Below are 25,707 nucleotides of genomic sequence, written 5' to 3'. Positions count from 1 at the left end.
AGTAGGGGTACCCCCCTGGAGCAGGGCCAGCAGACACCCCTTGCTCCCTGCTAGCTGGGGACACCCGGGCTGCTGCTGGGAGAGGCCCCGTCTTTCCTTTGGGCCACCGGGCTGCTTTCTGTGCTGGCCGAACATGGGCAGGTGCCCACATGCTGTGCCAGGCCGCTGGGGAAGCCACAGAAATCCAGGAAAATCAGCTCTCCAACGAGCATGAAAGGTGAGAAACCCGGCGTTACTTTGTCATGGTACCGGGTGCACGGGGGACCGCTCCGCCTACCACGCACATCGGGAAGAGGCACTTTACAGCTTATATATCTTCATTATATACATGCTCATCACAGTTCCGGGAAGTGCCCACCCAGTTCTCGTTACTCACTGCCTGTAGCCCGTGGCTCCTGCCTCTGGTCACGGCACCGTTGCGGACGTGAGCCCCGACCCAGAGCCGCCTTTCGCCCGGCCCCGGTGAGTCACCGGTGCCGGGAAGCCAGGCAGCTCCCCGGGGCCGCCTCCCGTTCCCGCCGAGGGCCCGGACGCCCCTGGGCAGCGCCGTGGGCCGTGCTCCGTGCGGCACGGGCCGTAGCCGGCGGTGGCCGCGCCCCCGACGAGGGGAGGTGCGCGGCGCGGGTTCTTCAGGCCGCGGCGGCGGCGCTGGGGCGGAGAGATGGCGGCGGGCGGAGGGCTGCGGCTGCTGGGGCTCGCCGCGCTGCTGCTGCCGCTGCCGGGGGCCGTGCTGTGCCGCGGGACGCCCGGCGCGGCGGAGCGGCGCTGCTTCTGCCAGGTGGGCTCTGCCGGGGGGCGGGACGGGGCGGCAGCAGCGCGGCGTGGGGCTGGGGCTCAGCCGTCAGGGCGGGCGCGGACCGTGGGTGCAGGTGAGGCAGTGCTCAGCTCCTCTGTGAGCATGGGGAAGCCTGCTGCGAGGTGCCCCAAAGCAAAGGCACTCGGAGGGCGACTTCACGCCACTGAGCAGTCCCGTGCCCTCTGCCTTGCCTTCTTAACTGTATTCTCTCCTTGCGCCTAGCAGGAAACGCGACTGTTTCAGCTAGGGGAGCTGTCCTTTCCTAGCCGCCTCTCGTCGGGCTTTTTATGTGTATTACTGTACTAATATATAATCTAAATCTCCCCGCTGTTAGTTTAAAGCCATTCCTCTTGTCCTGTACTTACAGGCCCTTGTCAGAAGCCGCTCTCCAGCTTGTCGGCCCCTTTAGGTACTGGAAAGCTGCTGTGAGGTCACCCCGGAGTTTTCTCTAGGCTCTCCTGTGGGTCTGCCTCGCTGTTCTTCCCAGCTCCACTGTCTAGGAGAGAGTGTGGCTGCAGCAGGCACCCGCTGCCCTACCCTGCCATGCCAGCGGGAGTTGGGCTGCCCTCATGTTAAAGCTCTTCCAGTGTTTTTTCCTTTGCTGATGTGCCAGGCTTGTTCTCGGCTGGCCGGTGCACCTTCTGTTGGTGTACAGTAATGAGAGAACTGGGTATCGTTCACCAAGAGATGAGACCAGGCAGCTGGATTTGAGGGAATGGTGCCTCCACAGGTTCCTTTTGACTTAACTTAGCACAAGCACGTTTGCAAGATGGAAGAGTAAAGATAGCACAGTGTATTTAGTGCTTTATTTTTGTTCCTTTATTAAAAAAAAAGGGCTACTTTTGCCGTACTAAAATTCTAGTGCTTAAATGTGAGTCAGAAACTGAGAATGGAGAAATGAAAAAAAAACCTGCAGCTGTGTGCTTGTCTTTGCCTTCTGGTGGGTCTTAACACTTCAGTTTCGTGTGGAAATGGTAAATATAAACTGTGCTGATCAAGAATTGAAAAACATGCATTTTGATTCTGTATCTGTGATTGATAGATACATAGATAGAGTGATAGATAGAATGATAGAATGGTTTGAGTTGGAAGGAGCCCTAAAAGACCATCCAGTACCAACCCCTGCCACAGGTAGGGGCACCTTCCACTAGAGCAGGTTGCTCCAACGCCCATCCAACCTGGCCTTGAACACTGCCAGGGATGGGGCAACCACAGCTTCTCTGGGCACCCTGTGCCAGGACCTCATCACCCTCACAGGGAAGAACTTCTGCATAATATCCAACCTAAATCTCCCCTCTGTCAGTTTAAAGCCATTCCCCCTTTCCTGTCCCTGCATCTCCTTGTAAAAAAGTCCCTCTCCACATTTATTGTCAGCCCTCTTTAAGCATTAGAAGCCTAAAGAGGCTAAGGTCTCACCAGAACCTTCTCTTTTCCAGGCTGAACATGCCCAATCCTCTCAGCCTGTCTCCACAGGAGGGGTGCTTCAGCCTTTGGAGCATCTTTGCGGCCTCCCCTGGACTTGCTCCAATAGGTCCGCATCCTTCTTATGTTGGGGTCCCCAGAGCTAGATGCAGTACTGCAGGTGGAGTCTCACAAGAGCAGAGCAGAGGGGGAGAGTCACCTCCCTTGACCTCCTGGTTGCTCTTTTTTTGGTGCAGCTAAGGACAGAATTGGCTTTCTAGGCTGCCAGAGCACGTTACAGGCTCATGTTGAGCTTCTCATCAACCAACATACATCTGTAGGGCTTTTGCTTGTACACTTCCTGCTTTGCAGTGAAGTTTTTCTCCTAAGGACTAAAGCCTGAGTGGGCAGTGTGGTGTGGGATAAGAAGCCCTAACCTTCAATGAACTGGCATCCTGGCATAGTAATGGCTTACAGGTATTTTTCCCTGGGGAGGAGAAACTGGTGTTGTACTCTGTACCCTGTTGTTTTGTTGCGACGCACTTTTTGTTCATGTAGTGTGTGCTTCGGTTTAGTTTTCAATACAGGTGTTCAGGGTCAAGAGTTTTCCAGACTTTATTGCCTTTGGGAAAGCGTGTTGTGTGGGGTGGCATTTCTCAGCCTTGCAAACCACAACCTGCTAAAAAACACACCTGAGGCGTTTTGTAAAATGACTTGCTGATCATCTTGTGAGGTGGTGTTAATTTACCACCAAATAAAATACAGGGCAAGCCTTAAATGGTATGGTTTAACCTCTTTTGTTTATATACTCCAAGGCTTGGGTATAGCTTTTGGTTTCCTCCTGTGAACCATCTCTTGCTGTCTCACAAGGTTGTCAGATCAAGAAACCTTGATGCAGGGTGAGTGGAAGAGCTTCAACTTGTCTGTCAGCCCATGTTGTGACAGGTGACAGGGGCTGCTCTAGCGGTACTTCAAGTGCTGACCTATGTGGGCCATACTTCTGGAATGGGTGTTGCTCTCTTTCTGTACTAGTAAGAGCAGTGCCTCACCTGCTTTTTCTGACTGTTATTTTAGCTCTTCATTTTATTAAAGGGGTTGCTAACCAGTCCTGAAACTTGTATTTGGAACTATTACTAAAAGTACTGTTTTTTCACATACTGTTCCTGCTTTCTAACCCCTCTCATTAGTGTTGGATAACATTTCAATATTGGAGTTCTCTCAGACTTTACAGACAGCTCGTCACCAGCCCTGATACTGCTCTTGGTGCTAATGCTTTAGTCAGACATGAATCAGTTCTCCATGTTCCTAGCAATTATTGCTCATTTGCTGTTTACAGACTGATGGAGCTGCATTAAGGATGTGCTGCAGGTGCTGGGCAGACTGGCATTTTGACTAGGTTTCCGGTCGGGCAAAGGGCCACTTTTCTTCCGGGATGTTCCTACGGTCAGTACGTTGTCATTAGGGGTGAGTCTGGGCACTGAGTGTTACCTCCCTGTTACCTGAACAGACTTTCAAACCACTCTTGTATTCCTGTTGAATTGATGTTCACCCAGCAGCCTTCAGGGCAGGAATTTATCCCTAGCACAGTTCCTGATCTCTGCTGGGTGGCTCCAAGTGCAGAGAGCTGCAGATCCTTCTTTGCTAGCAGATGCTCAGAGGTGATATCTGGCAGCACATCAGCTTCTCAGGTTTAACCGCATCCTGAGGCTCCCAGGTGAGGTTTGCTTCTGTGTGAGCTCTGGAGGCCCCAGCCTTCTTTTCTGGGCAGAAGACAGGGAAGAAAGCACCTTGGCTGGCATATACTGCTTGGAGGACAGATGCTGGGCATGATTATCCTCACCCGGCTGCCAGCTCCTTGCTCCAAGTGTGCTGGCATGGGTGAAAGGGAACCCTAGCTGGACTGAGTGCTTCAGCACAGCCACCGGTCACTTGTGCAGGGAGACTGCAAGGAAGCTTCCATGGGGCAGCAGGGAAAGCATCTGCTTGCCATCAGCCTGGGACTGGTGTGGCTTGTCTAGGAGAGCAGGCAGCTGCCAGGGAGGTCAGTACAGGCTAAAAGCAACTCCTCAGCCACTGTAGCATTCCCTTCCTTGTGCCCTGTTGTAGCTGTAAGTGGGAGATCCAGAAAAGAGGTTGCCTCCTTCCCTGCCCAGCTGTGCAATACGTGGTGGTGTATGGGTCTGGGATGGGGCCCATAGCAAAAGAAGCCCTAAATCCACTGCCCAGGGGATGCTTCTGTGACACTAGGGAAAGCAGAAAGAGGACCAGCAGCATAGGGAAAGCAGACTGACAGGAGGCTGGGGTGGAAGGAAAGGCCAAACCCAAGGATGATGTGGAGTCCACGTGTGATTGTGGTTCAACCTGTGTTAAGGGATTGAAAGCAGCTATTGCAGAGGGACAGCCAAACGCCTTCCTTGGTGCTTGCTCAGCAACTGGAGCTGCTTGTGTCGTGTCTGTCCCAGCGGCTCCGTTGCATCTCTTCCCACTGGGAAACCCAGCCCTGCTTGTCAGCTTCATGCCAGGCTCTCACACCCTTACTGGGTGGAGTGAAACCCATTGCTGCTGCTCAGCTCAGTGATTCACAGATGCCAGCAAGCACAGGGCACATGTTTGGGACTGGATCAATTTAAATTTCATCTTAAACAGCTGTTCTAATTAATACAAGCTGAAGATGTAGATAAATACTTTACAGAGGCGGGGGGAAAGTGTTTTAAGATGCCACCCATTGCAGGGCATGTTTGACACGTGCTGTAGCTTAACTGAAGTCCAAAACACACAAGTCTCTGGCTGCTTACATGCTCTGGGGTGGTAAGCAGTCATGGAGCAAGAGGGAACTTCTGTGGTGAAGACAATGCCCTGCCAAGTGTTCTGATGCTGCCCACATCCCTGCATCTTCATGTGGGTCAGTGCTGTTTGGTGGTAGCATCATTGGGACTTTCATCTCAGTCTCTGAGGAGACTTGGCTTGTGTCTTCTCTGCTCCTTCGTGAGCTTTGGTAGGTTGGGCATGAGCAGGTAGTGTCACCAGGCCTGGCTCAGCAGGCAGAGATGGAAGGTAAGCAGGCCAGCAATATCTTATGCGCAGGTTGGGGAAATTGCCCATTTCTGCATAGAATGACTGAGATCCCTGGGGAAAGAAGGAGTTTTCCTTCAGAGTTGAGCAGAGCTTGAGATTTCCCCAGTGCTTCCTCTTTGCCCTTTGGTGGCAGTTGTGGCTTATCTTCCCACCAGTGCTTTCTAAACAGAGCAGTGGATACGTGGAGATCTCCAAAGCGTGAACCCATCTCGTCCTCAGTTTTGTGTTAGTTATGTGCTGCTGCACTTCACCCTGGGTTATTTTCAAGATGGTGTTTTGCCACCTTGGTTCCGGCTTGAATTGATTGCTAGACGCAGTGAAGCCTAGTGCCCATAGTGCGGGCTGTTCCCATTGAGGGCTTGCTGAGCACTCCAGTGTCATTCCCTGGGAGCAACATGTTTGACTAGCATGGATATAGGGAGCAGCTGAAGATTATCCACAAACCCATCTGTAGGCCACTTTTAGACCCCATCTATAACCTTCCTGCCTAAAGGATGCCAAGTTTCCAGGAAATAATAACTGTGGTTGGTTGGCTTTTTGTTGTGGTTTGTTTCTTGCTGGGTTTTGGGGGGTTTTGTTTGTTTTTTAATCCTGAAACAGCATTAAATTGGGTAACTGGATTAGCAAAGTGCTGTTTTTTATAGGGGCGATTCAGGCTAGTGGAAAGCTTAATTGCTATGCTGTTAATTCTCATTAGTGTGTAAAATGCATGATGGCATCCGGCACCTGTGTGAGGATAACATGGGGGGCTTCAATGTAAGCTCTACAACTAGAAGTGAGCCTCCAAATCATGGTGCCTTAGCACAAACCATTTGTTTAAGTGGAGTGCTCATTCTGGCATGCTCTGATTTCCCCTCACTCCTCCTTAGATCAGTGTTGATGAGTCCAGAATATCAAAATATTTGATATTGGAAAAAAAGCTGTTCTCAAAATATTAATTCCTGCTATGGAGCAGTCCGGGTCTAGAGCTTGGATTCCTTCTTTCCCTGTCTGGGGTGGCGGGAAGGAACTTGCACTTGCCTTTAAGGTGCTTTGTGTTTAATCCAGGCTATTCTTCCTGTGCCACCACCCCATTTCATGTGTGCTCTGAGGGCAAGTGCTCCGTTTTCTGCCTGCGCTATTGGAAGGAAGACAGGGAGTTCCATTCCCACAGTAGTAATTACAATGGGTTTAAGTTGAGGTGTAGCTCTTGCTGAATGATCTGAGGGCTCTCCGGAAATGTGTCAAGGCAGGTAGCTCGTGTTTTACACGTGGCACTGTACAGAATGTATTTTGCCCTAATTGTGAAGACTGGAGCAGCCCCTTTACTTTGGATTCAGGGATGCTTTTTCTTGAGGCTTGCAGGATTCTACTCCCTCTCACATATGCCTATGACTTTGCTCATCTGCTGCCTTTCCTGCAAGGGGGATGGTACCTGCTTCTTTTTGCTGTTCCGCAGTGTTCAGTGACCCTTAGGCTGGTCAAGTGCGTTAAAAGTAAGAAAAGGGGGAGCCCCTTAAATACAATCCAGCGAATTCTTAGTTTTTGCACATCCCCCATCTGCCTGTTTGAATCTGGCCTCTCCTAGAGAGCTTTTGTGCTACCACCCATCAGTGCACTCTGTCAGACTGCACAGGAGCTGCCAATGTTTCCAGCCTTATTCTGCTTGTCTCTGCTTCCGGCTGTCCTGTGCCCAGAGAGAAGGCAAAGACTGGACATTACCTCCTAGAACACTATCATGGGGTGCATCATTTCTGTGCTGTTTCCTACCAGGATTTTGTAGGCTTTCAGGGACAGAAGACAAGCTGGTTTCTTATCACAAGTGTGGCAAACATCCCATTCTTTGCTTCATAAATCAACAAGATCAATTTAAAACAACTGTCTGGTCTTAAAACTTTAAAATTTATCTGATAGAGGGGAATGGCAGCTTGCCCCATGTTGTATTGCTACATCCAGGAAAAATCCCTGGTGTGCTGTTGAGAGTGAATGAGTAGTAATACTTGATTTCTGGCCAGGGTGACTGGATGGGATCCACCCAGGGGTGCTGAGGGAGGTGGTGGAAGTGCTCACTGAGCTACTTCCCATCATTTATCAGCAGTCCTGGCTCACTGGAGGGGTCCCAGCTGACTGAAGGTCAGCAAATGTGACACCTGCCTACAAGAAGGGGTTGAAGGAGGACCTGGGAAACCACAGACCTGTCAGCCTGACCTTGGTGCTGGGGGATTTTATGGAGCAGATCATCCTGAGTGCTGTCCCGTAGCATGTACAGGACATGTGCAGGTGATCAGGCCCAGTCAGTATGGCTTTATGAAGGGCAGGTCCTGCTTGACTAACCTGATCTCCTTTTACGGCAAGGTGACCTGCTTAGTAGGTATGGGAAAGGCTGTGGATGTTGTCTACCTGGACTTTAGTAAGGCTTTTAACACCATTTCCCACAGCATTCTCCTGGAGAAACTGGCTTGGAGGGGTGTGCTGTTTGCTGGGTAAAAACTGGCTGGATGGCCAGCCCTGAAGTGTGGGAAGTGGAGTTAAATCCAGCTGATGGCTGGTCACAAGTGATGTTCTCCAGAGCTCAGATCTGTTTAAAACTACTTTTGTTGTGCAACTTTGTCATTGGGACTGTAATCCACATCTTGCAAACCCATAGTAGAATTGTGCTACTTCTTACTTTTTTTGCCTCTTCAGAGCTTGAGTCATTCAGGGTGATGCAAGAAGCACTGGCTTTCTACATCACATTTAAAACAAATTTTTCTTGTCATATGGCTCTCTGAGGTGAGGTTTGGAGAGAGCCTGTTGCAGTTGCTGTGGTTCTGATTAAGTCAAACAAATGGCTGAGGCATAGTTGATTAACCACAGGGACTTTCTTGGGTGCCATAATCTTCGGTGGCATTATTGTTGCCTGACTGGCCCCTTATGGAAATGCCAACTCTCCTCTGTGTGCCATCCTACAGGAGTGATAGACTGAGGTGGTCACAGTTGGTAGCCTCAGCTGGCAGTGCCTATGGCTCCCAGCTCTTACAGCAGCCAATATCAAGGTCTTGCTGGATTTGGCCTCAAGTGAAACATCTGGGATCTTTGTAGCTGTGTGTGATGTGTGGACAAGGGCTGTGTGGATTTTGTGTATGTGCGTGACACATGGATGTGCCCTGTTATCTCTGTCTTTTAGAGACAGAAGTGTCCATCTGATGCCTATTACTCTGACATCAGTGAATTCTAACATATCTCTCTGTGTTAGAGGAAAAGCGCTGCCAGAGAAAACTGCCTATCCCAAGCAACAAATACAGGACAGCTCCTAAAGGATGCATCAAAAGAAGTTCTCTGCCAATCGGCAGAGTCTATTTTAACGTTGTTTAAACTTAATCAGTTGAGTTGCTGGTAAAAGGAAAGACAATTCTGAATTGTTTTATTGTCTGCAGTGTTAAAAAGCACTGGTGAAGTTGTTCATATTTGGTTGTTGTTTTTCTTTTATCTAACAGGTTACTGGCCATTTAGATGACTGCACCTGTGATGTAGAAACCATTGATGCCTTCAACAACTACAAGATTTTTCCTAGACTGAATGAACTTCTGGAAAGTGACTATTTCAGATTCTACAAGGTGATTTTCTCATAGAAGAATTGTATTTATTTTGTGTGCTACTGCTTTGCTTTTCTTTTTTCAACTCTCCCCTGAAGTTATTGCTAATCTTTTTTAAAATCAGATGCCTACATTTTAATCCTGATCTTTTAAGAATGCAGTCAGTAGGTGGACTCTTCTATTATTAGGAGAATCTTAATGTCATACAATATGCTTATAAGATGCATGGCTTTAAAGGTATTTCCTTATGCATTTTTCCCCCTTAAGAACTCAAGCAGTAAACCAATGAAATGACTCCTTCTGTTGATCTGTGGCTCAAAAATGTTGATGACCAGAGATCCATGTTGCATAACGAGAGTCTCCATAGTGTCTCCCCATCGAGGTGGAGAGCTAGGTTTAGTTACCAGGCATTTGGGTGACGTGATGACTGTAACTGCCAGACATTGGCATGAGACCGCGTGTATGTGACTAAATGTGGAGCTTGTTTGAGCGTGTTTGGCTTATGGGATGGTATTTTTACCTGCTGTGTACAGATACTGAACAGTGACTGTTGCCTGATTGTTTCTGCGGGCAAAATAAACATTTTCTGTAGGAACAAGTTGCAAAGTTCCCAACTTCACTGCATGGGCCCATATATAAAATCATGGGGGTGAAGCTGCTTTTCCCTGCTCGCCCTCTCTACCAAACCCACAAAATCTTGTTAATTGTTTAGGAAGAATGACACTTGATACCAACTTGCAGAAAAGGAAGACTAGGGCTTATTAAAGAAATGCATGTCCTTTCCCCTTCCAGTGTTGGGATTTGTAGCAGAAATACTAAGATTGGTCTAAATGAAACATGAATAAAAATGTCTGTGTGTGAAAGCACCTGAAGAACCAGCAAAGCAAGGATTAAAAGAATAACCTCTATTGATAGCAAGGACATGAGTGATAGCAATCGGTCTTGTGAACACCAAGGAGTTATTTATTCCCACCAAGCTTGGAAGGCTCACAAACCAACATGTCCAGAACACAGGTGACTTGACAGCAACAGACCTGTGCTCTGGGCACAAGTGGATGGCAGCAGGGCTCTAGCACATCCTCTCCCTGTTCCTCTGACAGGGAGGCAGGCTGAGGTCTGAAGATGCCCAAAACAAGGAAACAAGATCAGTGGGGAGCAAACATCCCCTGAGATTCACAGAAAACAAAGTCAGCAATATTCCGAGTGTCCTGTAGTAATTGTACAAGACATCATGCAAGATGTGTGCCTCCTGCGTTCTGTGTTACCATAAATAGTGCTGACCAGGTTGCGTGGGTGCACGCATGTTGTATGAGAGACAAGTCAATGAGTGTAATCAGCTTTTTATGTTGTTAAGATAAATAACACCAACTGTTTCCACTGTCACTGCACTCCACCTTGCACTAAACCTGAAGTCTTGCACTAAGGCACTGAAGATGTGTGTTGGTAAATCTGGTGTGGAAGGTTGGTGTGGTTGCATGGAAAAAATGTGTAATAGCATACTATGTTATTTGTAGGTAAACCTAAAGAAACCTTGTCCTTTCTGGAATGACAACAGTCATTGTGGAATAAGAGACTGTGCTGTAAAGCCCTGCCCGTCTGTAAGTACCAAATCCATTCTTTTACCTTTATTTGGCTTTTTGCAGACCAAGAGGAAGAACCAGGCAAATGACTTATTATTGTAGCTGCAGCAAAACTGTGGCTCTGGTGGAGCTTTCTTAGGTGCAGTGACACTGGTATCCATGAGAAAGGCCAAAATGCTAAATTGTGACAGTTTAAAGGAAAGCTGGGCTTTTAATAGTTGCACCCTCCATGAATGGCTAAAACATTGTCCTGGACCCTGTTATTTTTGGCATTAATGGATGGGGTTTGGGCAAATCCACTATTACAAGAAGTGCCTCTTGTGTTAACTGGCAGGATGTTCGTAGTTGGCCAGTGAGCCACACTGTGATTTGCAGTTTTGCCTGATGAATTCAGCCTTCCCAGCCCATTCTCTTTATGTGCAATGGCTCTTCCAGAGACCAGTATTATTTTCCCAGTATGAAAGCAAACACTCTTGACCCTGTCTGCTGGATAAAAGGGTTTTTCGCTGAGGTAAAAGAAAACACCTTGACCGCAGGTGTCTGCCTGAAAAGAAGGGGACGGGACAGCAGATGAATCACAACTTGATTGCTAGAGGTGCTGAAGATACCACCCAGTCTGGCTTTGTGGGTCACAGCCAGCAACAGGCTGTCTCACCCTTTTCTTCCCTGGTCTCTGGAGCCAGTTGTGTGCCAATGGTGCCCAGGGGAATGCTGTGCCAACAGTGTGATGAGTGCTCTCAGTGGCAGAGGCCTCATGGTGCTACTTGCATGTATCTTCCCAATGCAGTAGTTTATTTTCATGTATAACTTAATGTCTGCTGCAGTGAAACAGGCATCTGTCCCCTTCACCTGGTAACTACTGTGGTGTAGTGTAGCTGTTGGCTGGAAAAAAACCAGCACCTACTAAGCTGATACAACACCTTGGAAGATTCTGGTCTGGGGTGTGTGTGAATATCACTTGTGTTATATAAAATCTGATATGTATGTTAAATATGTGTTTGAGGGGTAGAGTAGAAGACATGTCCTTTGCTTCCCTAGTCTTCAAAAAGCACTTATTATGGACCCAAAATGTTGGGTTGGGAATGATTTTTTCTCCCCTCTCAAAATAATCCTAAATTTTACTTAAATACTGTTTTCCTTAAAAAGAATGTTTTTAGTAATGATTACAACCAATGTGACAGAGTAATGTTACAATTAAATTAGTATTAGCTAGAATCATAGAATACCAGGTTGGAAGGGAACTCAAGGATGATCTGGTCCAACCTTTGTAGGCAAAGCATGACCTAGACTAGATGGCCCACCACACTGCCCAGCCGAATCTTAACAGTGTCCAGTGTTGGGGAATCCACCACTTCTCTGGTGATTATTCCAATGGAGATTATAATCTCCAATCTGGAGATTATTCCAATGGCTGATTGTTCTCATTGGGAAAAACTTTCTTGTGTCCAGTCGGAATTGCCCCAGGAATAATTTGTGGCCGTCACCCCTTGTCTTTTCCATGGGACTCCTTTGTCAAAAGGGAGTCTCTGTCTTCTTTGTAGCCACCCTTTAAATACTGGAAGGTGGTGATCAGGTCTCCCCTGGGCCTTCTTTTCTTCAGGCTGAACAAGCCCGGTTCTCTCAGCCTTTCCTCACACGGCTTCTTGGTCCTTGGATCATCTTTGTGGCCCTCCTCTGGACTCTCTCCAGGCTGTCCACACCTTTTGGTATAGTGGAGGCCAAAACTGAACACAATATTCCAGGTGTGGTCTGACAAGCACTGAGTAGACAGGACAATGACATCTTTATCTCTGCTGGTGATGCCCTTGTTGATGTAACCCAGCATCCTGCTAGATGTTTTTGCTGCAGCTGAACACTGTTCAATCCTATTGAGCTTGGTCCACTAGGGCCCCCAGGTCCTTTTCCATGGAGCTGCTCCCGAGCTGGGTAGATCCCAGCCCGTGCTGCACTTTTCGACTGTGTTTATCCAGGTGCAAGACCTTACGCTAGTCCTTGTTGAACTTCGTAAGGCTCTTGTTAGCCCACTTTTCCAGCCTGCCCAGGTCATCCTGCAGGGAAGAAGTTGTTCTTATTTTAAGAACTGGCTGTGTCACTGCTGTTCTTAATTATTTTAATTTGGGTCCATTTTACACCAAAAGCAATAAAAATAACTCTTATTCATTGCTTAATTTTTCTCTTCCTGTGCTACTTGCCATCATATTATTTCCTTCTGCAATGTAAAAGTGGGTTTACTGCCTTCTCACTGATCAGGAAATGGAAGTTGAGGAGAATTTAGGGCCCAGTTGTCTTGTGCCTACTGCTCGGGTTGTGTGGGGCTGACACTAGGTGATGGAGTGGCAAAGGGGAAGTTTTGGAATGACGTGTATCAGTTGTGCAGTATCTGAGGAGTGCCAGCATCACTGGTAGACAGGATGTCACCAGCTGACCAGAGGCAGCTCCAGCTCCTCTGGGGTTTATATTGGCTTCCCCAACCTCATGCTTATGTAAGCAAAACATAACATGACATAGCATTGTGAAAAGCTGCTGACCTTCTGAGGACTCTTGCGAAAAATCCAAATAAACCACCCAAGAATATTGCTTAACCTTAGTCTGTGGAGGAGCCTGAAACTGGATGCGTTGTAAGCCGAGCTGAGCACTTTCATTACCTTCTACCTACTGGAAACTGCGGTAACTTCCCTAATCTTTCTCGAAGATTAGGCTGAAAGACCTCATCAGCTCCACACGAAGCACTTGCTCCATTTTGTCTTTCAGGACGAAGTCCCTGGTGGAATCAGATCTGGAAGTTACAAGGTAGGTGTCTCAGTGTACACAAAATGACACAGCTTATAAGGCCAGTCCCATGTCACTGCAGCTGATAAAAGCTGCCTTAATCAGATGGGCAGTATTTGTGCCTAAATTTTTACCCTCTTCAAGTGTTTGGCATGCTATAGAGCTTTCAGGATGGTGTCAGGGACAAAATGCGCCTATGGCAGTGCTGGAGGCTGCTGTGAGGCCCTGCAAGTCATGGCAATTGCACAAGTGTCTGGGTATCTGCAGACATCCCGTGGAAACACAGGGTGTGATGAATCATGAAAATGTTTCTGATGCTTAACCTAGGTTAAGGCATTAAAGGCAGACTTATAATAGCAAAAAACCTGTTTTTTAATCCTTTTCTCTCCCCACCCCTTTGTTTTTCAACCCAGTACTCAGAAGAAGCCAACAATCTTGCTGAAGAATGTGAAGAAGCCAAGAGACTTGGAGCTGTTGATGGCTCTTTGAGGTTGGACTTCTTTTTCCGCAGTCCTTACCCATCTCGAAGAAAACCCAGTATCAGTGCTCTTTCTCATTGTCTCTTTCAACTTCCTTTGCAGTGAAGAAACACAGCGGGCAATGCTCCGGTGGACACGGCACGATGACTCTTCAGACAGCTTCTGCGAAGCTGATGGTACAGGGGCCTCTTAGCTCTGACAAGTGTTGTAGTGGGATTTTAAGTACCTCTGCAAAACTTTCAGGACAGTGTGTGATACTTCAGCAAACCTGCAGCATATACAGCATTTCTTCTCTCTTCCACCTCCCCTCCCCTCTCTAGTTGGAAAACAATGTGATGCAAAGATTTCTGACAAAGCTTCATCACTGCTCAGGGTCATGCCCTGTTTAGGAATTTAGCAGCTTAGATGGAGATGACATTTTCCTTCACAAGATTTTTGTCACTGACCCAGCACTCTGCTTTGCAGACGTCCTTTCTCCTGACGCGGAGTACGTGGATTTACTCCTGAACCCTGAGCGCTATACTGGCTACAAAGGACCGGATGCCTGGAAAATTTGGAACAGCATTTATGAAGAAAACTGCTTCAAGTAGGTGCTTTGGGAGACAGACTCCACAAGCTTGCAGGTGCTGATTTTTTTTGCAGAGGGGCCGCACGTGCTTTAACTGTCCCATTAATCCCCATTCTCCTGTCTCTGCCACAGCCCTTGTGCAGTGTGGGCTGTCAGGGGAGGGGATAGGCATGTGGCTCTCCCATGAGCCTCCCTTGGCTGTTGTTTGTACCATGGCTTGCCCTGGTGCAGGCTCCTGATGCAGGCCCTGCAGTGTGGCAAGGCAACAGCCTGGCAGGGGGTGCACAGCTCTGGTGCGATGTGGTCCTGGGCACACAGTCCTGTCCTCCCTGGCCACCACCCAGGTGAGGTGAGCTCTCTCCCCAGGCTGTGTGCCAGTTTGAGCTCTGCCAGGGGTACCCCTGAGGCTGATGCACAGTACTGGTGGACACTGGTCTGCAGTCTTGACTGCTGTGGTCTCTAGGGCTCTGCTCTCCATTCATACTGGTGTATCGTGCTGCACTGTGCGATAATGCCCACCGACACTTCTGTAGACACTCAAGTTTTCCTAGCTGTTTTTAATAAAGAAAGAAGAAAAAAAAAACCCGTAACAACACAAAAAGCCCCAGAGAAAGCCTCATTTTGCTCTATCCTTTTCCTCTCTAAGCAAAGCTAAAGCATAGAAGGGGTTCTTAGATCTCTTTAGCCATTTGACTGCAGAGAAATAACTATTTCTGTTGTATTGTGTCTCTGCACAGCAAGGAGACACTAACTTATTTACATATCTTATTTAAATGATTTTGCTTTTCCTTTTAGGCCTCAGAATGTAAAAAGACCTTTAGAATCTGATAGAGGTGAGTCATTTATTTATTTCACTAAGTGGTTTTGCAGCATACTGATCCTAGCCCCAGGAACAGTAAATGTTCTCTTGAGCTACTTCTTCTGAATGAGAAATGTGTTGTAGCTCTTGATCACACGTAGAATTTTATGGTTAACACAAGAGCACCTGGAACTGTGGCTTTCTAGCATTTATCATGGAGAAGGAAAGTCTGGTCTTCCACTCCTGGAAGAAATGTGAACTTTGGAGGGACTGGGAGGAGAGCTGAACTTTGAACTCTCCCTGGGTCCCTGGTTTCTCTACTCATCAATACCAAACTATTTGCGATGGTCTGAAATGAGAACCTGGCTGAGATAGTCTGTGGACACCATCTAGAAAGAGAAAATCTGCCCCAAAGGCAAAGCCTATACAGTATAAATGAAAGTAGGGAAGGGTTTTGGAAGCGTGAGAGCTTCTTGCTCAAAGGCGGCTAAGAGACCCCACATCTCCTGATGCCCCATCGTTCCCAGATGAGTAGAATATCCTTAACCTCATTCCCTGTTCATTTGACCTGAATACTGCCCCAGCAGTGCCCTCTAGGGGGATCCCGTGATTTTTCCCTAAATTGTGTAGGTGCTTCCCCTCTCTCTTGACCCTCGTGCAGAGGAGTGGCACTTCAGGAGCAGCACTGGCAAAGGAAATGTACAATGTCCTTGAAAATACCAGTGCTTCCCTGGACTGCCTCGGTTGTTTAGGGCAAGATATGAATGAAATACCACAGATACGCTGAGGGGAGAGGGATACCTTTCACAGATCAGGAAGCAGGAGGACATGATAATAGAGACTGACACCTGCTAGAGTTGTTGCAAGTGACAAAGTGCAGGAAGCCGGGATGGGGTCTTTGAGTGTCCTGTCAGAGGTCATACAAGGCACTTCTGGCAGAGGTAGGCACTGCCTGAAGGGGCCTACAAGAAAGATGCAGAGGGTCTTTTAACAAGGACAAGGGGGAAAGGCTTTAAACTGACAGAGGGGAGATTTAGATTAGATATTAGGAAGCTCTTCCCTGTGAGGGTGCTGAGGCACTGGCACAGGTTGCCCAGAGAAGCTGTGGCTGCCCCATCCCTGGCAGTGTTCAAGGCCAGGTTGGACGGGGCTTGGAGCAACCTGGTCTAGTGGAAGGTGTTCCTGCCTGTGAAAGAGGGTTGGAACTGGATGAGCTTTAAGGTTCCTTCCAAACCATTCTATAATTCTGTGATTTATGTCCGTTGTTTTCTGGCTTCTGGTTCAGCTGTGTGGTGGTTTTACTTCCTTTGCAAATATCAATGCCCCCAGTGTTGGTCAAGGTTATTCAGTAGCATTGTTCATCTAATATGTTCACTGCTGCAGCTTGAGATGTTCAGAACATTTTCCATGTTTGGAACATTCCTAAGCTTCCCTGGAGAGGCTCATTCTCTTGTCAGAGCAGATTAACAGAGCAATCTTAATGCTTGTGCTTTGGGGTTTAATTTTGGTTGTGTGTAATTTTTATCTTCTCTTTTCCTCCACCATTCATGCTCTTTTTCATCAGGAGATGATGGAGGTGAGTGGCACTCTATCTGTTTCTACTAATAACATGGTGTCTCTCTCATGCTGTCGAGCTGTACCATTAACTAATGCACCTGGTTAGCAAAATCTTTTTCCAGGCAAATCAGAAGTTGTCTTGAAATTCTGTTGTGTTCAGGACCCTGTGTAGAGATCTCCCTGAGCTCCCTGTCCCTGAGCTCAGCCCATCCTTCTGTGGGCTTAAAAAGCACCAGCAGGTTTTTAAGGCTACTTGAAGATAGTCATTGAAGTGTTGTAAGTCTTCAGGGACCGGAGTTGTGTTGTGGTTATTTCAGCACTTGTTATTACTGAGACAGCAGCTCTCAGGCTGGAGCTTTGAGAAGACCCATAGGCTGGGTACCCAGCCCTCAGCCCTGCAGGGCTCACATCTGGGAGAGCATGTTCTCTGGAGCTCTTTGCCATCTGCAGCACAGGGCTTTTGTATATGCCGTGTCTTTTTGTCTCCAAATTATCTCCAAATCATTTTATGTTCTCCAGATTACTTACAAGCAAGTAGCAGGGGTAGTGTGAAACACTACATTGTGTGATTGTATGCACTTGGTCGCACTGTGTGGAGTTTTTTTACTTGGTTGGGTTGTTGTGCTGTTTGTTTTATAAACAGACAAACAAAATGCCCCTGTCCCCACCTTAGCCAGAAGAGAAAAGCAATCCATGCTCCCTGTGTCCCCCTATGCTGTGCTGTTCTGCAGCACTTGCCGAGATGGGTGGGAAGGACCATGTGCTGTGTTTAGCTGCTGCCATGCTGTGTTACAGAAGCATCGGTCAGGATGGGGAGAAAAACTATTTTCATGCTCTTCTAATGCTCCTCTCCTGGCTTCTGCAAACTGGAGCAAGAAGAGCAACTCCGGGGCTGGCCTCGGAGGTGGTTCAGGGTATCAGGCTTGGGCAGTACCCTCAAACTGAAGTGCTTGTTTTCCTCTTTTGTTTCCAGGGCACGCGTTTTACAAGTGGCTGAAAGGTAATCCTTTGTCTAAACTTGGTTGCTCTTCCTGGGATGAACACAAAATGGTCCGGCCATGGGTGGGAGTTACTGGCCACACTCAGGTGGGGTTAGATTTCTGTCTGACAGCTGGGAGAAGAAAGTTCTACGTAAGCTTTCAGTATCTTAAGCTGCCCATTTTTTTCAGGTGTCTGTGTAGAGAAACGAGCTTTCTACAGACTCATTTCTGGTCTCCATGCAAGCATCAACATCCATTTGAGTGCCAGGTACCTTTTACAAGGTAAATGCTACTTTCTGCCATAGCTCTTCTGCATCACTCCTAAATTGAGACTTCTGTGGCTCCACTAAGTGCTAGCTGGAGCCCGTTCCTGCAGTGCTCAGGCCTCTGTCTGTGCCCTTCTCTTCCCTCTCTCAGCACACCAGTTGTGTAACAGAATTAGGAATGCAATTACCACATGCCTTCAGGTCTGAAAATGGCTGGACTGTGCTCTGTACCAAGACTCCCAGCACGTATACCTTCTATTCTTCCTCCAAGGTTATCTTAGAGTGGGTTTCTAACTGAGTATTGGGCTAGGAAGGGACAGCCTTGTCTTTATGATGGTCAGTTTAGCAATAATCTCACCTAGACTGTGAAATGCTTGGCTAGGCTTTCCCAGCACCCTTGATCCATTTTCATATGCCATTTCCATTTCCTTTGCGTGCCTTTGTCCGTAAGTAGCTGTCTGAAGGATCTAAGTTTCAACCCAGGGGTTAAAAATCGAGGGTAACGTGGAAACATAAGTTTGTCTTGCGAGGCCGTCGGCTATGGTGTGCTGCTCATGCAGCATAGGGGTATAGGTTATGACAGACTTCCTGAAGGATTTAGTCATTGTAGTCCAGGGAGGTACATGTGGGTCAAGCCTAACATCTTTATTCTGCTAAAGCTTACAGAAATCAAGCACAGATTTAGAGACAGCTGTTGAAATTTGGATAAGCAATTTAGATTTAACTAAGTAATTATATTTAAGTCTCTACAGCCCACATAGACCTTGCCTTGATGTTAGATTACGTTAGAGCTGGGAGATGGAATGACAAGAGAAACATCAAAGGCAAGAGATGAGTTGGGACTCAGAGGGATTAGTAAAATAAGGGTGTTTACACACAGCCAAGTGAGTGTCTGTCTGGCGTGTGTAGAAAGGGAGAGCATCCATTGGAAGGCTACAGAAGGTGATTTCTGCTCTGAGGTGGTGCTCCTTGGCACAGCTTTGATCTGTGCAGGGATTTCCATCAGCAGGTGCTGTGGTCGCCTTGCAGAGACCCTACTTCAGCTCAGAGCTGGGAAGGAGCCCTTTCCTGCTGTGTGATTTACAGGATAAAGCTTCTTCCTATTTTTTAATCTTTGTTTTTATACATTGGCTCGCTCTGGCTGTGTTCCACATTCCACTATATCCTTTAATGTAGCCTTAAGTATATGACAGAATGAGCAAAATGAAATATCCTTTGTGAAACCTGTGGGCTTGAGAATGGAAAATAGAGGCCAGTCTCCTCCCACCCTTGGCTGCTTTTGTTCTCTTGCATTTCCCTAACAGCAGGAATTCTCTGAAGATGTCCCTGCTCATGAGGAAACCTACCAACCTCTGGCCTCCATGCTGCTTGCCAGAGCAATGGGAGCAGGAGGCCTGTTTGCCTCTGCAGACTCTCATGACAAAGCAGAGACCTCTTCAGAGTTCTGCAGTTAAGTTAATGGCTTTTGAAGGCAGGAGTGAAGAAACAAAGGGACCTTCACAGCCTTCTTGGTACATCCATCTGGTCCTCTTCACTTGCAGATGTTGAGCTATCACCAGCTTATGCAGAACTGCTCCCAGAAACACTCAGCTCACCCGATGAGAAACTCTCCAACTGATTTAACTGGTTAAAATGGGCAGCCTCCAATTTTACCTTTTGCTTGTAAGCCTGGGACGTGTTTTAAAGCAGCTAACCAAGGTCTGCAGGAGTTGTGTGCTTGCTGAGGTTTAAGTGTGGCTAAAAGCCCACCTCTCTGGACTCTAAAACAATCTGTGGTTGGTGAAGTGTCTGTGACTGTTGGAAAGCCTGCATCTCCCTTGTTAGAGTTCTATTTCATCATTTAATTTGGGATGGTGGGAGGAGCTGAACCTGAACTAAACCCATCACATTTTTGTCTTTTTTTTCACTCTCTCAGATACATGGTCAGAGAAGAAATGGGGCCCCAATGTTACAGAGTTCCAGCGAAGATTTGATGAAGTCAGCACCAGAGGAGAAGGTCCCAGAAGACTCAAGAACCTCTATTTTCTCTACCTGATAGAGCTGCGAGCCCTGTCCAAAGTGCTGCCATTCTTTGAGCGCCCAGGTTTCCAGCTGTACACAGGGAATAAGAGTCATGATGCAGCAATGAAAAACCTACTGCTGGACATTCTCCACCTGGCCAAGTAATTACACTCAGCGCCTGGGACAAATGGCTCTTCCAGCCCCAGCGTCTCTGAGCGTGCTTAACCTTTCACTTGAAGCACCTAGGGAAGTGGGTTCTGAGGTCTTTCTCTTAGTGGGATAGTATGATTTGTGCAGTATTGGTAGGAGTATGTTCTATCTGTACTCAATTTACAAAACAGGGTGGTTAGACCCAGAGTGTAAGTGTAGCAGTCTAGGCTGCCTTTTTGATTTAGCAGAATTGAATTTAATAGCTGTCTACATGTCAGGCCTGAAGCTGGCTACATGTTTGACTCATCTGTGGAGTAACAGTCCTGATTTCATTGTTTTGACTAGGAAAAAAAATTCTGAACATGTTGGTAACAGAGATTTGGGCTGTTGGACAGTCTGGACTAAGAGAAATAGAAGCAGGTGGAAATAGGTGTCTCAATGTGATCAATGTTTGAATTTATCTTGTCACACTCCTCCTCCTTCAATGCTTACATTTATTAGAAAACAGACTAAAATTGCTTAGAAACCATAGGGCAATTGCTGAAAATGTCTCCAAGGTGAGATGCAAGCTAAAATGGAAAGCCTCCAAGAAATCTAAGAAACAAGCAGATTACACTTAAAATACATCTAGAGATGTCCAATGTTTCTCAATGATTGGTTTCATTTACCCACCTCACCAGGTACTTCCTGGGGCTGGACTTCAGCCACAGAAACTAGCTGTGGAGAGATAATTACAGAATCCTAGAATGGTTTGGGTTGGAAGGGACCTTAAATCTCACCTAGTTCCAGTCCCCTTGCCACAGGCAGGGACACCTTCCACTAGACCAGGTTGCTCAAAGCCCCCTCCAGCCTGGCCTTGAACACTGTCAGGGATGGGGAAGGTTTTCAGTTTAAAGCCATTCCCCCTTGTCCTATCCCTACAGGCCCTTGTCAAAAGCCCCACTCCAGATTTATTGTCAGTATCTTTAGGCAATGGAAGCTGCTCTAGGGTCTCCCCAGAGCCTTCTCCTGTCCAGGCTGAACAACTCCAGCTCTCTCAGCCTGTCTCCATAGTGGAGGTGCTCCAGCCTTCTGAGCATCTTCATGGCCTCCTCTGGACTCGCTCCAACAGATCCATGTACTATTTGTGTTGGGGGCCCCAGAGCTGGATGCAGTACTGCAGGTGGGATCTAATGAAGGTGGAGGAAGAAAATCACTTCCCTCTACCTGCTGACCACACTTCTTATGATGCAGCCCAGGACAGTTTCTGCACTGTGAACACACACTGCCGGGCCATGCTGAGCTTCTCACCAATCACAAATCTCTTTTTATTCTATTTCAGATCTTTCCCACTGCATTTTGATGAAAACTCATTCTTTGCAGGAAATAAAAAAGAAGCTGCTAAACTAAAGGTAATTGGCCAGCCCTTCCATTAGGGACTCTTGCTGGTGAAAGGGTATTTCCAGGTGTGTGGCTGGGATAATGTTGGATCTAAAAAGGCTCCAGGGACCGGGTGAGGTATTTCAAATCTTCCAATTTCTAATTTTCTAAATTCCATTTTTCTTTCTGAATGGTTTGGATACTTGTTAGGTAACTACAGTCTGCACCTTCAGGAGAATGGGGAATTGCTGCTGGGGACCCCACTTCAGGATGCCTTTCCCTAGCTCAGTCCCACTGAATTTAGCCTGAAGTCCAGGATTAATACATTATTGGATTTGGATTAATAGATGGAAGAAGTCCTAATTAGTGCATAACTACAATCAATTTGGGTGTCTTTTTCCCCTAGGAGGAATTTAGGCTACACTTTAAGAATATTTCAAGGATAATGGACTGTGTTGGCTGCTTCAAATGTCGCCTGTGGGGGAAGTTGCAGGTGAGCTTGCTCAGTGGCAGGGGGTGTGTCTGCAGGCTGCTCTTGTGGGACTCGGATGCAGTTCTTGGGTACGGGTCAGCTCCCAGGCACAGATCAGGCTGCTCGGGTGTTACCTTGTGTGGTCAGTAGGAAGCAGTGTGCACCTTCCAGGTTTGGCAGCAGCTGCCTGTGGCCGTTGCAGTTGGAAACTGGGTTACCTTGCTACAGCAGCTCCCCGAAAGAGGGGAGGGAGTGCAGGGCCTCTGACAAGCAATGCAGAGGGTGCTGCTCAGTGTGATCTGCGCTGGATTTTGCAGGTGGTCAGACCTACACAGAAAGCTGCTGTGGGGCAACTGTGCTGTCACAGCAACACTAAATGAATAAAGCATCCTGGCTGTGCTCTGCCCCTTCTCTGATCTGTGCTAGGTGGAATCCACGTCTTGCTCTGTTAGATGATGTCAGCAGGAATCCTTGCAAAGATGGAGGAGGGAGGGAAAATTAAACTTGTGAGTCAGGCTCTGGGGATCTCCCCGCTATTAAATGATCTTGTTTGTTACAGACGCAGGGCTTGGGTACAGCACTGAAGATTCTCTTTTCTGAAAACCTAATAGAAAAGATGCCTGAAAGTGGCCCTTCCTATGGATTCCAGCTGACCAGACAAGAAATTGTTGCCTTATTTAATGCTTTTGGAAGGTTAGTATGAGACTTTTTTTTTCCCCTCTACTTTCACATGAGCTGTAGGGTTACATCCCTTTTAAACTTAAACAGCCATTTCTTACCAGCAGTGTTGGTGTTGGCTCCTGTTCCGATTATTCTGTCTCACGAAGAAGTTCTCAAACATCAGATGATGTTGACATGGAGTGAAACAATTTAAAACTCTGTCATACTCTACATTTCTCTAAGAAATTCAAGGAAGCATTTGTATAAAGATACAAAGAATTTTGGTAGATTTTAAGGACTGTGTGACTCTGTCCTCAGAGCATGTTGTCCCCAGATGGGGATTGTGGTTGTTCTATGCTCCCTTTTGAGCTCTACTTCAAGCTGCCCACCTCATAGTATCGCAGACTCATAGAATGGTTGGTTCCAACTCTCCTGCCATGGGCAGGGACACCTTCCACTAGACCAGGTTGCTCCAAGCCCTGTCCAGCCTGGCCTTGAACACTTCCAGGGCACACACAACATCCCCACATCTGTTTAGAGTGGTTGCATTTAACAGGACTCCATCAGTCCATCCCTTGTGGAGAGCTGGATGAGGAGTTTTTCGCAGAGAACAAGGGTAACAAGGCCTTAGGAGGGAGAGGATGCTGCAAGACACCTGGTTATATGTTACTGCTTAGTGGTGTTGACAGAGCTGGAGGTTCTGGCAAACAGCTTTTCAAAAGATTCTTTGGGCAACATTGCTGCCAGTGCTCAAGCTCAGGGGTCCTGCTGTATCTTGCTTCAAACCAAACTTGCAGCATCACTTATAAGTAGTAGGGAGCCTGTAATGTGCATCAGACCTGGAAAACCCCTAAGTGCTCTTCCCCAGGGGGTGCTGTCGTGCTTCCCTCCCAAGCACAGCAGCTGCCTTCCCTTTACACCAAGGCAGCTCAGCTTCCTTGGCCTTTCTCTTGCCAGGTCACCACAGCCTCTGGAAGCAGCATGCAGGAGACTTAGGGAATCTCTGCATGGCTGTGTTTCAGAGTAAATTGAGCTGCTCAGGAACAGGCCTTGTCCTTTCTTCCCTTTTCCCCTCTGATGCCCAACTGAAAATCCTCCTTGGAGCCTTTGAAACCTCCTTCTCTCATTGTTTGGGTTATTCCAAACCTTAGAACAGCAGTTTGTCCTGTATGCGGGAGGGCAGAACCCTCCTGTACAGAAGAGGGTTGTACAGATGGGCCATATTCTCAGGATCTGACTTGGCCCCTTCACTGATGCTCCAGGGGCAAAACACATTCAGCAGGAAAAATGAGGTGGGTGATAAAAATAACCCTTCAGAAGAAACAAGTTTACAGTGCAAAGAGACATGCCTGCAACACTTGGAATATTACAGTCTGTTTCTTGACCTCTAGTTAAGGGGTTTGTGTGATCTCTGTAACATCCTCTGTGTTTCTCAGTGTTTCTTTTAAAGAGTCTGTGAAATTACCAAATAACCTAACCACAACCTAATTCAGTTGAAATCCTAAATTCTGGCTTCCTAAGAGCTGCTTGGAGCTGTCAAGTTTCTCTTGAATTTTAAATAAAGCATGATGTGGATGTGGCTCTAATGTTTCCTCTTTGTTTTCCTCACACAGGATTTCAACAAGCATTAGAGAACTGGAAAACTTCAGGAACATCTTACAAAATATGCGGTGAATTCCTTGGAGAAAGAGAGACTTAACTCGTTACTGCTCCGCTGTTGTAGGTTCTCTGAGAAAGGACAAATGCCACTGTTCAGTCACATTCTCACCCACAGTGTGGTGAAGACTACTTGCTACATCTCTTCTTCCCAGCCCAATTGTCTGGAACCTGCTGATGCCAAATATTTTGTACAAGGGGAAGAAAAAAAGCTATTTTTGTTTTTATAAAATCAGGGACTATATGTAAAATTTTATTTTATATATTGGAAGATTCTGCTGAAAAAGTCTTTAAATACTGCTGTACTATTTGGATGGATTAGACTTATCTCATTGCCTTCAAAAGCTGGAGGGAGGGCAAGAACTATGACACTGAATAAATTTGGGTAAAATTCCTTGTCTGCTCCATGATTCCAACCAGCACGTCAACACTTTGCTGCATAAAAACCACTGCAAGGGATTGTAGGAGCTCACGGTGCTTCAGATTGGCTGCTATACAACAGTGCCTTCCTGTTCCTGCTGAAACTTCCTTGTGGCAACAAGCATTTCCCGTGGGCTTCAGCAATTGCTTCCCTGCTGCATGGGAGATGAACCACGCCACAGCACGCTGGAGGAGCCCTGATACTCACCATTAGCCCCACCATGTGCTTCCATTGTGGCTAGAACCCCATGGGAGCAGCAGTACTGGGGCCATGCACCTTGTAAGAGGTTTTGAACTCTTGTGGGAAGGAGCAGGTAGGATGGGATGAGGCAAGTGTCTGCCCTGCTGCCAGGAATGAGAGCAGTGGCAGAAAACAGGGTTTCATTATGAGCCCCACAAAGCTGGTCTGCTGCCAGCCAGTGCCCAAGGGCAGCCCTCTCCTCACTTAGGGCAAGGGGAGACAGCTCTGCCTTGCCACCTGCCTGTGGGGCTGCATCCGGGAGCTCTGTTAGAGTCTCAATCATGCAGCAAGGGCTGGGATCCATCCAACTTCCTGCTCTTCCAGGTCTGTTACAGCACATTTGTCCTCTTTCTGGCTCTGCTCCTCTTGTGCTAGTAGCCGGGCAGGGCTAAAAAGGGAAAGGACATCCCACAAGGGGCTCTGCTCCATGGCTGAGGCGAAGTTGAATTTTGCCACTCCAAGGACAAGCAGCTGGGGCAGTAGGACAGAGAACTGCAGGATGGGACAGCCTGGCCACCTGGCCTTGCTGCCAGCAGGTCCCGCAGGGAGAGCACAGCCCTGATTACACCATCCATCTGCACAACAGGGGCAAAGGCTGGGTTCACACAGCCAGAGACCAGACACCCCCAGCCTGGCCCCATCCAGCAAGGGGGGGGGGCAGCAGCCTCACTGCTGCTTTGCACCCCAAAACACACTGTGGAAGCATGCAGGGATAGGCAGCATGTTTTCCAGCTGAGCCACTGCTATCTGTGGCAAGCTCAAGGCTACACACATAAACCTGTGCAAGGAAATCAGGGCAGCAGAGGACCAGCCCAGAGAACCATCGTAAGATGAAACACCCTGTAAGGGTAGGGGGGGAAGAGAGCAGTTCTGCTCTTAGCAGCCTCAGAAAAACACACCCAAAGGGAAGCTGCAGTCCCCCCA

The 25,707-nt window shown here is 47.5% G+C and overlaps 2 protein-coding genes across 2 annotated transcripts in view; one reads left to right on the top strand and one right to left on the bottom strand.

Annotated features, from left to right (window-relative positions):
• Nucleotides 1-715, bottom strand: part of STYX (serine/threonine/tyrosine interacting protein) — a 36,281-nt gene extending 35,566 nt beyond the window's left edge. Inside the window, exon 1 of the mRNA XM_061462551.1 lies at nt 705-715. The gene's annotated coding sequence lies outside the window, so the exon portion shown is untranslated. The remainder of the gene's footprint in view (nt 1-704) is intronic.
• ERO1A (endoplasmic reticulum oxidoreductase 1 alpha) lies at nt 605-24,516 on the top strand. Its single transcript, XM_061462546.1, has 15 exons — nt 605-778; nt 8,728-8,847; nt 10,341-10,424; nt 13,158-13,196; nt 13,589-13,665; nt 13,757-13,830; nt 14,120-14,240; nt 15,018-15,055; nt 17,552-17,578; nt 17,748-17,840; nt 19,740-19,986; nt 21,297-21,366; nt 21,741-21,827; nt 22,366-22,499; nt 24,080-24,516. Exons 1-15 carry the CDS (start codon nt 662-664, stop codon nt 24,138-24,140), a joined length of 1,389 nt encoding a protein of 462 aa, XP_061318530.1. The 5' UTR covers nt 605-661; the 3' UTR covers nt 24,141-24,516.
• The last annotated feature ends 1,191 nt before the right edge of the window (nt 24,517-25,707 follow it).

This window comes from Pezoporus flaviventris, unplaced genomic scaffold, assembly GCF_033815535.1.
Source record: "Pezoporus flaviventris isolate CSIRO_AGI_PZ_B2104156 unplaced genomic scaffold, CSIRO_AGI_Pfla_v1 ptg000035l, whole genome shotgun sequence".
Taxonomy (NCBI): Eukaryota; Metazoa; Chordata; class Aves; order Psittaciformes; family Psittacidae; genus Pezoporus; species Pezoporus flaviventris.
This window is presented reverse-complemented; position numbering and strand designations above follow the sequence as displayed.